This window comes from Calliphora vicina, chromosome 2 (assembly GCF_958450345.1).
Source record: "Calliphora vicina chromosome 2, idCalVici1.1, whole genome shotgun sequence".
NCBI lineage: Eukaryota > Metazoa > Arthropoda > Insecta > Diptera > Calliphoridae > Calliphora > Calliphora vicina.
Window position 1 is genome coordinate 96988098 of NC_088781.1, and position 13259 is coordinate 97001356.

General features: G+C 35.9%; 1 protein-coding gene across 2 annotated transcripts in view; it reads left to right on the top strand.

Moving 5' to 3' along the window:
- Positions 1 to 13259, top strand: part of LOC135952148 (serine-rich adhesin for platelets) — an 81055-nt gene that overhangs the window by 59384 nt on the left and 8412 nt on the right. For both annotated transcript variants that reach the window (XM_065501954.1, XM_065501953.1), the window contains exons 3-5: positions 2726 to 2931; positions 7259 to 7577; positions 7681 to 11910. In XM_065501954.1, the coding sequence (XP_065358026.1) occupies positions 2726 to 2931; positions 7259 to 7577; positions 7681 to 11910 (4755 nt within the window). The remainder of the gene's footprint in view (positions 1 to 2725; positions 2932 to 7258; positions 7578 to 7680; positions 11911 to 13259) is intronic.

A 13259-nucleotide genomic window follows, 5' to 3' on the forward strand; every position in this document is an offset into this window, starting at 1 on the left:
TTTCTTGAGGAAGATGGCAACACCACTATAATTGTCAGATCCGGTTTTTATTAGAGAATTGTAATTTAGAATATTGGTATATGATTGTGAGTCATCGAAAGAAAAAATTTCACTTACCGCACAAATGTCGATTTCATAATTGTTTAAAAAGAATTCAAATGAGGATTTGTTACATTTTAGACTTTGAATGTTGTATTGACAGATTAACATGATGAGATTTGATGTAAATGAGTGATGAAATTATACTGAGCAAAAGTGAACTTGATTGATGGATTCGACAGAAGAATCTAGCAGGTGTTGGGGCTGTTTCGATACTGATTTGTTATTGATTTCATTATTAATGGCATTTCCAACAGCTAGAAGTGAATTTTTAAAATTAGTAGCGATATTTATAGTTTCTGTTGTATAATTATCCTTAAATAATGAAGTGATCTGATCAGCAAGAGTTTTCAAGGTTTTCTCGAGCTCTGAAACAGTAAAATATAAGGGGTTATTATAAGCAGGCTGAGAAGGTTGGATTATGGTAGGTTGAACTTGAGGAATATTGTTGTTGGGAAGGTAGGCAGCTACCTTATTATATTTAATTTTAGTAATTCTTCGATTGATCTCATGATTGTGATCATGTATAGCTGGTTTGGTTTTGTAACCTAGATGAGGAAAATTGATATCATATTCTCGATCAGCCAATATAGCATAATAGTTTTCACTCATAGAGTATTTGGTCAGAACTTCCTTCCTCGACAGGTTGGATAGTGCCATGACCTCCTGGATGTCCTTTTGGGCACTTATCATGATCTGATGAGCCATGTAGAGTAGAGTTGCAACTAAGGCACTTAGGAGCGCCACAATTTTTACGACAAGTTGAATTTACCATACAAAATTGGCATTTGAAGCCGTCGCATTTGTCCGGGCAAATTAGCTCAGTACCACAATTGAGACACCTTTTCTTGCCCCTACACCGAGCAGCAACATGGCCAAGACAACCGCAGTTCTTACACTGTCTTAATGGGGGTACATATATGTCAACACCGACCAATGTACCAAACATCTTGACAGTCTTAGGCAGAGCAGTGGAGTTGAAACCAATCTTAATAGACAATGATGGAACAAAATTACCAGATTCATTTCTCCGCTGGAATATATACACTGAAATCACCTCCAAAGAGTTATGGTCCGCTATTTCAGTCGTTATTTCCCTATCAGAGAAAGAAGAGGGACATTCCTAATAATGCCAAATTTCTGTGTGAACCTGTCAGGGATGAAAGCCTCCAAACCCTCAGCTTCGAGTTTCTTATTTAATGCAAAACTATTTGCTAATTCGGCATCTGGAAAAGAAGCACGATATAGACGTTCACCAATATTCTTGAGTAAAATTCTGTCATCTATGTCAATTTTCTTTAATTTTTCAAAAAGAAATAACTCACAATTTTTGCGTCGTAGTGAAAGTTGATCCTTAGATCGTATTAGAACAAAAAAGGACCCGGATGATTTCCAGGATTCCAATTTAAAACGTTTTGAGGTTGAATAGATCTGTCTTCTTGTATGTTTAATGCGCCAGGTAACGGATGCGCTTCATAAACAGGTGGTGTAGGCGACTTACTCAGAGGCATGTTGTCAACAGCATCAGAATTCAGAGTTTTTGCCGGCTCGATGTACCTGTAGAGGAATAAGAATTCTCTGAGAAATTATTCGCCTGTGCAGCTGGTGTTTATTCATCCTCTTTTTGTTTTTTATTGGTCACTAGGATCGTGTTTCATTTTTTTTTCTTTTACCCATGTTGGGTTTAGAATTATTGCAACCCAAGGGTATATATAAGTTTGTCATTCCGTTTGTAATTTCTACATTTTTCATTTGCGACCCCATAAAGTATATATATTCTGGATCGTTATAGATAGCGGAGTCGATATAGCCATGCCCGTCTGTGTGTTGAAATCAACTTTACAAATCCCCTAAATAACTTACAAACATGATTGATACATCAAAAATCGAGAAAATTGGTCCACAAATGGCCGAGATATTAGCAAAAACCCATGTATTTTGTTAGTGTTTCATGAAATCATGTTCATATATAATAGCATAATAAAAAGAAAACAAAAGTTTAGTTGTGTATATATGTATGTAGACGTGTTTAATACACATTGAGTATATTCACCAATTCTATTTTGTTTCTTTGTAAATCTTATTCTCTAACAAAATATTCTACATTGTAGAATGTTGTTGTTGGGTAGAATTTACAATGTGGAATGAAATGAGAATTACACATCAAACACACGCGTGCATAATTTGTATGTATTTGAGTGCGTTTAGTTTATTTTTTTTTTATTTTTGTTTTTATTTTTTATTCAACATACAATTAAGGTATACTTTGGTGAAGGGTATATAAGATTCGGCACAGCCGAATATAGCTCTGTTACTTGTTAAAATTTAGTTTGACATTGTCATTATTGAGCCGTGTATAAGCAAAATAATAAATAATAGTCATCTTTAAATTTTTTTAAATTAAATCATTTACATCATTCTCTGTTTACATTTGTCGGCTATTAAGTACAAATAACATTGATAGTTTAATGCAATTGAAAAGATTTGATAATTAATATTTATTTTTTTAATAACTAGGTATTAAAATAGTTTTTTTATACATTCTATTTTGTTTTTACGTAATATGGATGAACTTGAATTTTTGATTAAAATAATATTATTATAATTCTTTATATTTATTTTGCAGTTTGCATGATTAAAAGTATTTCGGAAATTGCTGAATTATATATAACTTCATGTCAAAAGCACAACACAAAACCATTGCAATCAATATTGGACCATCTAAAGGCAGTGAATCTTACCAAACAATTGAGGCGACAACCACTACTATCACTTAAGTCAATCAAATTGGCGCCAAGTGATTGTGAAGCATTAGAAGAAGTATTAAAAAGGGTAAGTTAAGAACGTTGAAGTAGAACAGAAAATGTATATTTAAAATGAAAAATTTCTACAAATATTAAAAAGACCAGACAGAACGATAGACGGGTGGTCGCGTAGACGTAATCATTATAATATTGTCGTCTTAAAATGGAAAATTTGTATACGTAATTTGAAGGATAATCATTTGATATTGTATGTGTATGTATATGTATGTTTGTCTGGTAACACGCTGAAATATTATACTCTATACGATGATGTAAATATAAAATGTAGAGTAATTGATGGAATAATAGAAAAAAAAATAAAACAGTCATGACCTAAAATATAAGAAAATGACAAAGTTGGTCAATCATAATAACAACAAACTTTGTTATTTCTTTGTAACTACTAAGTTTGATTTTCTTTCTATGTTGTCATTAGAAAATGTAAACAAAATAGAAATTGAAGGTATAATTTTATATACATATGTATGTATTTGAAAAATACTAAAAATGTAAATATGACCTAATTCAAGTTTTATGTCTTTAAATGTATAGTATAAATATGCTTATTATTATACATTTTGGAAACAATAACCTGCCCCGCAGACATTGAATTGGCATATTCACCCCTATCGCAAATTAATATTTCACATGAAATGTGTTCCCTTTTCCCATTTTTCGTTCATGAACTTTGTTCATGTGAAAAAATTCCCCAAATTTTTAGATGCAATTTTGTAAACAATAAACTGCTGTTACGAACAAAATCAACTATTGTGAATGAAAAGTTCAGAGGGATATCACGATATCAATTTTCCCTTCGAGGGAAATGGATATTTCATGGGAACATAAATTTCACATGTTTTTCACGATAGGGGTGATTGATTTTGAAACTAATAATTACTAAATTGAAAAAAATTACTGCATTTATGTTGAAAATATATGAGTTATATACATAAATATACATATGTGATCCAGCTACTGGTAGCAATTTGTGTATATGTTCCTTTTCACTCATGTCAGGATCATGGGACCGTAAATAGATTCTTCCAATATATTCGATCTGATGCATGATGTTTTATTTTATTCCATAGAAGTTTTAATTGAGATATTTTGATGATACATTTCATTGTTTTACAACCAGGAAGAAATCTACGGTAATGATCGGTCCATTGCAAATATTCTCTCTAATAAGCGATTCTAAAATTCAGACTCAGTGATTCATATAGGTCGAATGTATCCACCTCCCATATTACCTTCTCCCTTCTCCCTAGTGAATATATAATCTATTGCTTCAGTTATATCGCCAGGGACCGTTAAACATTATTGTCCTTAGATTATATTCGGCGGAATCTCAATAACTCGTTAACATTATCATCGAAAAGGATCCTACGTAGCTGTTATAAAATTCTATCTGCAGGTGATTCTACTACGTTCTGAATAGGAACAGTCCTTGTACACCCTACAATGTTCTACAAGAGTATCCTTACTGTAAAGTAAAGATTGTAAAATTGTTGCTGGGTTTGATTGACCTTGGCCAAGTAGCTCGGGTCATTCCAGTAAGTACAACCGACATCACACTGACTAACAGTAAGAATATTCAAGAATTCATTCCTACGACAGCCGGTTCTACTTACCGGAATGACCCGAGACTTGGCCAAGGTTTGTCAAACCCAGCAACAACTTTACAATCTTTACTTTACAGTAAGGATAATCTTGCAGAACATTGTAGGGTACAAAATTGGTTCTTTTTAAGAGGGATGTTATTAGATTTTTAACTGTGACCAACGTTTACAATATTTCATTTTTACAAAATAGGTGCCTATTATGAACTAAATTCGATTTTCGACTGTAGTCGAAATAGCTGATCGAACGAATTGTCTTTTGGTATTATGGCGCACATTTGTTGCTTACAACCTTAGACCTGCATAAAATTAACGAAAATATTTCAGTAAAGCTACGTTTCCGCATACAACGAAATCGGCACCGTAAACGAAATTCCATACAGAAAATCGGCAACGAAAATTGGGAACGAAACGGCACCGATCAGTAACGAAAAACCTGTCATTTGGGGCCGGAACGAAAACAACTTCAAGTAGGTTGTTTTCGGTGCTGTAGGAAATAATTTATTTGAATTATTTTTTATTTCAAATTTAAAGAAAATCAAAACGAATAAAAAAATAAATTTTCTTTATTGGAAGAGGAAAAAATAATAGATTTTGTCAAAAATAATGAAATTCTATTTAATCTGCTACATCCAAAATTAAAAAAAATTATTTCGATTATGTTTTATGCCGCAACGCACCCAACTAAAACAATTCAGAAACGAGACGGTGACGAACACCAACATTTTTCAGTTTCAGTTATCGGCGCCGATTACGGTGTATGCGGAAACCCAGCTTAAGTGGTATTTGGTCCATAAAAAACAAATACTTACATTTTTAACAATATTTTTGTTTTTTTTTGCAGTGTCGAAAGCAAAATTGTGTTCGTTGAAAAATTCGAAACAATTTTCGACAGCGATGCCAACTTATAATATGAATTTTACATTCGATAGTCGATATTTGATAGCCAACGAATATCGTTTGTCGAATGCAACACATAATAGGGGCCATAGATTTTTTTTCTTGGACCAGCACTCAGAGGATGACGCCTACTCATGCAAAGCATTGTGTTGGAACTAGGAAAATATATTATGGGAGGGAGGATAGAGGGAGTAGTGTTTGTGGACATTTGATTTGAATTGTCAAATGTATTATAACTTATTAAACTATTCTATACTACATGTACTTATTTCAAGGAAACATAAAGTAAATATATTCGAAGACTTTTACACGTTTCCCAAAATATGGGAATATTAATCTATTTTTAGTATTTGGTTCACAATCCTTTCTTCTTTTTTAAACTTTTAATACATTTTGTCATAATCAATTTCGTATTGTTCTATTATTCTTGTATTCTCCGCCACAGTTCATCCATGTTCTTTGGGTCTCTTTCATAAACTGGTAATCTTCTATTTAATAGAGCCCACACATTTTCTATAGGATTAAGATACGGGTTTTGCGCTGGCCTCTTAATCAACTGGTATGGTTTGACAACCAATTTTTAACAATTTTGGAGGTATGTTTCGGATCCCCATCTTGTTCAAACAGCAAATCGTCTGCTGGGTAGCAGTTTTCTCCAAAAATTCTGGCAAGTTGGTCTGAAGAATTTTAAGGTAGTTTTCTTCTTCATTATACAGGTGGCGCAAAATTAATCACCTTGTCGGAAGATATTGTAACTTTTTCAGTAAAAAATTATCATGAGCAAAATCTTCGTTTCGTTTACTGTTACTGGCGAACGCTACAGGGCCATGATAAACAACTTCTTACTGCCAGAATTGAATGGGCGAGGCTTGGTGAACATGAACACAGCAGGAATCGCAATGGATATTGTGAAGGAAGCATTTCCTGGTCGGGTAATCTCAAGTTTTGGCGATTTGGCATGTAAATGGTCCACCATGTAAAACATCCCAACCATTAAACTTTCACCGCCGTGTTTTACATTTTGCTTCACCTGATGGCTATGTAGATTTGCATGTGGGTGGTGACAACAATATTCGTTGGCATCTGATTTGAAACAATTAATTTCTGTCTCAGACGTGCCTTGATAATTTTATTTGACAATGCCATGTTTTTTTTGCTTAATTGCTGAAACCAGACCAATTCTACGTAAGATCATTACGAACTATCGAATCACTAACTTTTTTATTTATTGATTTAGCAGCTAATTTTGGTGTTTATTTCTTATTAATCGTTCAATTTAACGTGAGACTGTCAATTTTCTATCAGACTTACTATTCGATTTTATTTTCTTTATTTTTTAATCAGAACAAACTTTTATAAATCGTACAAAGAGAAATACGATTAAAAAATACCGGTAAGTTTCATAAACTACCACGTGTAAAAGTGTTCGAATATCATACATGACAAATCAAGTTTGTTTCATTCACACGCTTTTGCTCGCCACTGTACGAAGACAAAAAAGGGCTATCTACCACAATTCCGCGAATAATTGGTTGTAAGATGGGATGGTTACATGTTTAATATTGAATGAAATAAATAAACAATTTAAATTTTGTAGATAGGCCTTTTTGAATATAAGCCCGCTATCTAAATGGCTGGTTTTTTGTTAGCAATTATTTGTTTTTTATAGAGCCAATATGATAGTTTCTAAGTATACATACAATCCAAAGAATGTAACTAGATAGACTTACAGGTTTTAGTCAGATAGTTTTAGTCGGTCATTATTCTTTACTTAGACAAATATTATCCGAAACTTTAAAAAGAAAGATTATTTAACTTGTATATTTATGATTTTAGGTGCAGTACAAATTCATTGATCTCTCAGATTGTAAACTGGACGAAGCGGCGGCCAGTGCTCTTTTTGATATGATTGAATATTATGAGGCTGCACATGAATTAGACATTTCGTCAAATGCCTCGGGCATGACACATCGAGGTTGGACATCATGCAATTACATGATAAGTCACAGTCAGGAACTGCAGGTGCTAAATGCTGAAGGTAATCCAATATCAAAAATAAGTGCAGATCATTTAGGAAATGCTTTAAGCACTTCCAATTTGCATACGTTGAAATTAGAACATTGTGGTTTAAAAGGAGCACCGTTGAGCGGTTTGTGTAAGTATAAAGACTTTAACAAAGACGAAAAAAAATATATGTATGAAAATGTTCTCCTCAACTCATTAAATTATTTAGTAATATAAATAATGTTGATCTGCAGGTTTTAAACTATTTCACAATAAAGTTTTAAAAGAACTTTGGCTGGCACACAATGATTTAGATTGTAATGATGCTGATACCATAGCGGAAATGCTGAAGTGCAATCATTACATAGAACTAATCGATATAAGCAATAATAATATAAGGGACGAGGGTTTGCGGTACTTAGTTAAGGCTTTGATTATGCAAGCGAAACAGTTGGAACGACAAACAACTTTTCAACGAACGGCTGCCATAGACGATGATGGTGAGTGTATGTCGCCAGTTGATTCTTCTCCTCCGGTTGATCTGGCTGACAATAATGATAAAGGATCATTGGATTGGAGTACAAAAAAGGACCAAGAATCAAACGAACAGCAGTCATTGAAAGCAACATCAAACATCAGTGATTTAGTCGACGAGAGCAACTCGAGTAAGGACTCCTCGTCAAGCTTGCCATCAATTGAGGAAAAAGTGAAAGGTATGGAAGTAGAAACGGGAAGAAATGATGTCGAACATGAACAACATAAAGCTAAACCACCATTGATATCATCTGTTGGATCGACAATCGATGAAAACGATGGCGATGAAGATACTGACGACACGGTACGTTCCAGTACAATTAGAAACCCATTACAAAGTACCAGTGGCGGTCAATCCATGCTTGATAAACTATTATCGATGAATAGTGAAAGTAGTAGCGAAGATGGTGCATCCAATATATCGACAGACACCTTGGCAGCCTGTAATTCTGAGGATGCTAGTTTAATTAGTGATGAAATATTCGATTCTGCTGCAACTACCACAACAATTACAAGTACAAATACGAAAGCACCAACAAGCACGCTCGGCTTGGAAGTAACATCTCTAAGTGAGGGTGTAGTGACGGTGACAAGTGCCATTGTTAATCCTACAGCTACTACTACAGCGTCGTCGGAAACACAACATGAGGGAGTAGCCACGATTTTTAAAAATTCTCCTCGAGAATGTGCGTTTATTGAACGCAATAAAGTCACACTGGATGAGACAAATTTAGTTTTAGTTAATTCGCCCGCCAATTTGGGTAATTCGATAAATATTCAAAGTTCCCTTGTAGTTAATAATAACAATAACAACAATAATAACAATAATGCCGGCCCCCAGGCAATCAATATGCCACTATCCGCTACACAAACTGCGTGTTCACCCGCATTCTCAAATAATGCCGATGATCAAAATGTAGCAAGTTCGGGCGTGTTTGAAGTTACGGCAGAGGAGAGTGACTGCCTAGTGAGCAGGTGTGGTGTATCACGGGTGGTGGTCGGTGATGACGTCGACATGCGTTCAGGGGATCACTCAAATGTGATACAACATCATGCTGCCAGTCGAGCTTTGGATGTTAACAAGAATACCAAACTGGGAGAAGACTTTGATGACACCCACAGTACGGACTCTGCATTCGAAAGTGCCTCGGAAGGTGATATTAGTCGTCATCTGCCGGAAGAATTTACCCGCCTATCCACATCCCTTGAAAGCACACGATTCGATGACATTGGCAAAGAGTTGGCCATTGAAACAGCCACTATTGCATCGGAATCGAATGAATGTCTAATAGCGGCCGCAGCTCAAGTGACGCCATCATCAACGCCCACCCCACCAACTCCACCTTTTACAAATCTTTCAACGCCTTTGACAGAAAGAGAACGCATGACAGCTGAATCGCCAATTAATTCTTGCCTTTCTTCTTCGCTGCCCACTGTTTCGACCACAACACCTCCGACGGTTCAGGTAGGCTTTGCTAATTTGGAGGAGCCTACGGAATCTCCTATTACATCCGCGAATGAAGTTCGCGATAAAATGCCAAAGGTGACAATTGCTCAGGATAGCTTTACACAGAAGTACAAATCGAATAGTGCAATATGTACTAGTCCCACACCTACACCGCCGCCACCCTCCACATCACCGGGCGGTGCAAGCAGTGGTTTACGGCGTACAGAATCTAATTGCGGATATTTGACACAATCGTCTCGCAATCGGTCTCAAAGTACCGATAGTCTGTGCAGCGACAATTCTCTGGATGGTAGTATAGGTAGTGGAGATATGAATTTCTCATCCTCATCGCATCTTAATGATAAAATCACAAAAAACGATACTCTAACGCGACAGCAGCGGCCTATGGATGCTACGCCAGAGTTTGGTACAAGAACACCCGGTGGCCTAAAGGCACTGGCAGTGTGGAACAACAACTTAAGCAAAGAGGCTGGCCTATACATTTCAGATCTGCTGGCGGAAACTGTGTCGCTAGAATTGCTCAATATTGGCAAGAATTGTCTGTCAAATGAGTTTATAACTTCCGTGAAGGAAAGCCTTACGAAAAATACAACATTAACCACCCTGGGCTTACAGAGCGCCCATCTCAGTGCCAAAGGTATAGAGACGCTATCTTCTGTTCTTACGTTCGGTGGCAACAGCACCCTGCGACGTATAGACATACGCGACAACAAGTTAGAAGTGGAAAGTCTTGCGAAAATAGCCGAGGTTTTAAAATCGAATACTACTGTAACGCAAATCGACATTGACGATGAGCCTAAACGGCTTTCCGTGGGCAGTGAAGCCCACTTAGACTACGCCCGAGTCTTGGAAAACGTACGATCGATGTGTTCGCGCAATGAAAAAGCACAAGCTCAAATTCAACAGGAAAAATCAACGGCAAATGTTATGGCCAAGAGACGAGGAGGTTATTACCTTGGATCGCGAAAGATATCGTTAACTTGCCAAAGTCGACCAGTGGTGGATGCGACGAAAAATGTTGTAGTTGCAGCGACAAACAGTAAATTAGATATTAAACGCAAAGCAGGCACAAGACTGCGATCCCCAGTACCCAGTCCAACAACAATATCACCATCGTCCTCACCAAATCGAGCAAGTAGGTTTCAAGTTTTTCGGGTGCCAGAAGCCAGCCCACTAACATCACCAAGTATACAAAAACCAATTGGCAACAATCTTGTTGCTGCAAAGGCGGTTTCTATGAGTAGCGCAGCTATACCATTATCCTCAGCGTCAGAAAGAGGTGGTAATGATCCAATTTATCCAAACTTAACATCTACCTCTCTGCCAACATCTTGTTCGCTACCATCAATGGCAACAATTTCGTCATCCACGCAATCTATCAAACGCTTGTCGGTTTCACCACGTTCCCGCTTTCTGGTGCGAAAGGTTTACGAGGACCCCAATCAACCTTTGGCCAGTCGGTACACCCAACAAATAACGCCTCCAATTAATCCCCCACCAACGCCCATATCGCGAAATGCTAGAGACTCGACAGCGGGATATTTAGAGACTACGCCACCTACACAATCCTATAAACGTGTAGACGATCTGCGGCAAGATGCATTCTTATGTAGTGGTACAAATTCAGCAGCACCAGCAGTATCTGTAGCAACACAGGTTACACCTCCAACAACATTTTTTACGCCGCCCACCATAATTACACCGCAGCAAGAATTCAATACTACCACCGATACAATAACTACTACACCAATTTTGAAATTATATCAGGACACTTCTGCAGCGTCAACAAACGCAGCAACAATAACAACCACATCACAAGAATGTGAACAAAGTACAAATAATACTGTAACAAATGACAACAACATTACCAATCAGACACAAACGACAACATTATCAACGACACCAGTCAGCCTACCAATAAGTTCCAATAAGCTACAACCTTCACCATCTATCCTCTCCACGTTATCCTCCTCGTCAGACTCCTCATCGTCATCATCGTCCTCCTCGTCTACTTCCCCTGCTAGTAACACAGATAGCTCAGACTCCTCATCATCGCCAGCATCTTCAGTTCATTCTAACGAAGCGTTGAGCACACAGCAACAACATGAATTAACTGGTTCTGGCCAATGCCCAATTGCAGTGTTTAGTGACAATGACATAACGTTAACCAAAAATACTGTTAATGATGTATTTGGCCCTGTTGCGGTCGCAGCAGCTGCTGCAGCAGCCAAAGAAAATTTTGACAATATTGTTGAAACGTCAAACGAAAATATAGTGCTACCTGCCGCACAGCAGCAAGATCAACAACAACAACAGCAGCAACGTGTACGAAAGGTATCCTGGATATCAAATCCAACGGCAGTTGATAAACTGTTGACATTATTTCACAATCCATCTACCATCTTTCAGCGTAGCTCATCGCCGGAATCGAAACCAGTAGCAACATCAACAACAACTATGGCGGGCACACAATTGAGTCAGTGTAAGTATTGTTTTGCACTTATTTTGCATTAAAAAATTTCTTTAATTGATACCTCTAAGTCAACCGAATTACATATTGGAATTGCCACAATTAAACTCAATAGAAAGCATATGGTCAAAAGTTTAAAGGCTAAATGAGGCGCTACAAACTGGGAATTGTATTGATTTTAAATATAATAGTGCTTACTTTTTATTTCCACTGAAAACAATAAATTTAATTTTATTTTAATTCTGATTTCTTGTATAATATTCTCTTATTAATTTAAAAAAAGTTTCTTTTTTTAAAAGAATCTCAAAAAATAAATTTTTCATTATTTCACTATTTACATCGCAATTTAATGGATAGCGATGTAAAATATCCACCCTATGACAACCTAGTATTAAATTTATTGCTTTTATAGATTTCTGCACTTCAGAACAGTAAATTATACCAGCCTCATTTAAATTGAAAAACTTTGTGCTAAATAACGAGTGGTTAACTTTCCTTAATGGAAATTTACATACAAAAAAATTAGCCATTCAGTACTATACACACAGTTCTTCATTTTTACATATTTTTTGCTTTTTTCATTTTAATTTTTAAAATATTAGTTATCACAAAAGTAACTACTGTGTATTTTTTTCTGTTTATGCTTTTAATGTTTGTTATTCCGTAATTTACTCACTATTCATTTGCTACCTTCTTAAATACATCGGCTTGATGAAAGACCCTTTATTATACACTTTAAAACCACCAAATTGTTGTTAACTTAAAAAATCCTGCTATTATTTATATACCAGTGGTATCTTCTAGTAGTTTCCAGCATTATCTAGTAGAAGCACTGGAGAGAGTTCTACTTCGGGAATGAGCATGCGATATTTTGTTATTGTAATACATTGATTGTTCTGTTATAATCCGCAACAGGTTGACAACACCGTGCTTATAAGTAGAAAACTCCACGTATGGCAATATAATCTAAAGATGATGGTTGTTGAAATCAGACGTTAAATCCGTTAAGGTTAAATTGATAAATGAAATTCCGTAACAATATACTTATGTTCGTCACTCCGTCTGTAGTTTCTACAATTTTCATTTGCGACCACATCAAACATATGGACATTTCCATAGAAAAGTTCATTTTTAGAATAGTTTCGATATGTATTATTAAAGAAAGTAATTAAATTTAAATAAAATTAATATATCAGATATGGTCCCGATTAGGTTGCTATTGAAAATTGGGAAAATCGAACCATAAATGGATGAGACAAATCAATATAAAAATCATATACAAGTTTGTCGCTATATTTTCCTGATGGTGGGATTGCCGTGACAAGATTTTATATCTTATAAGTTGTATAATATTAATAATT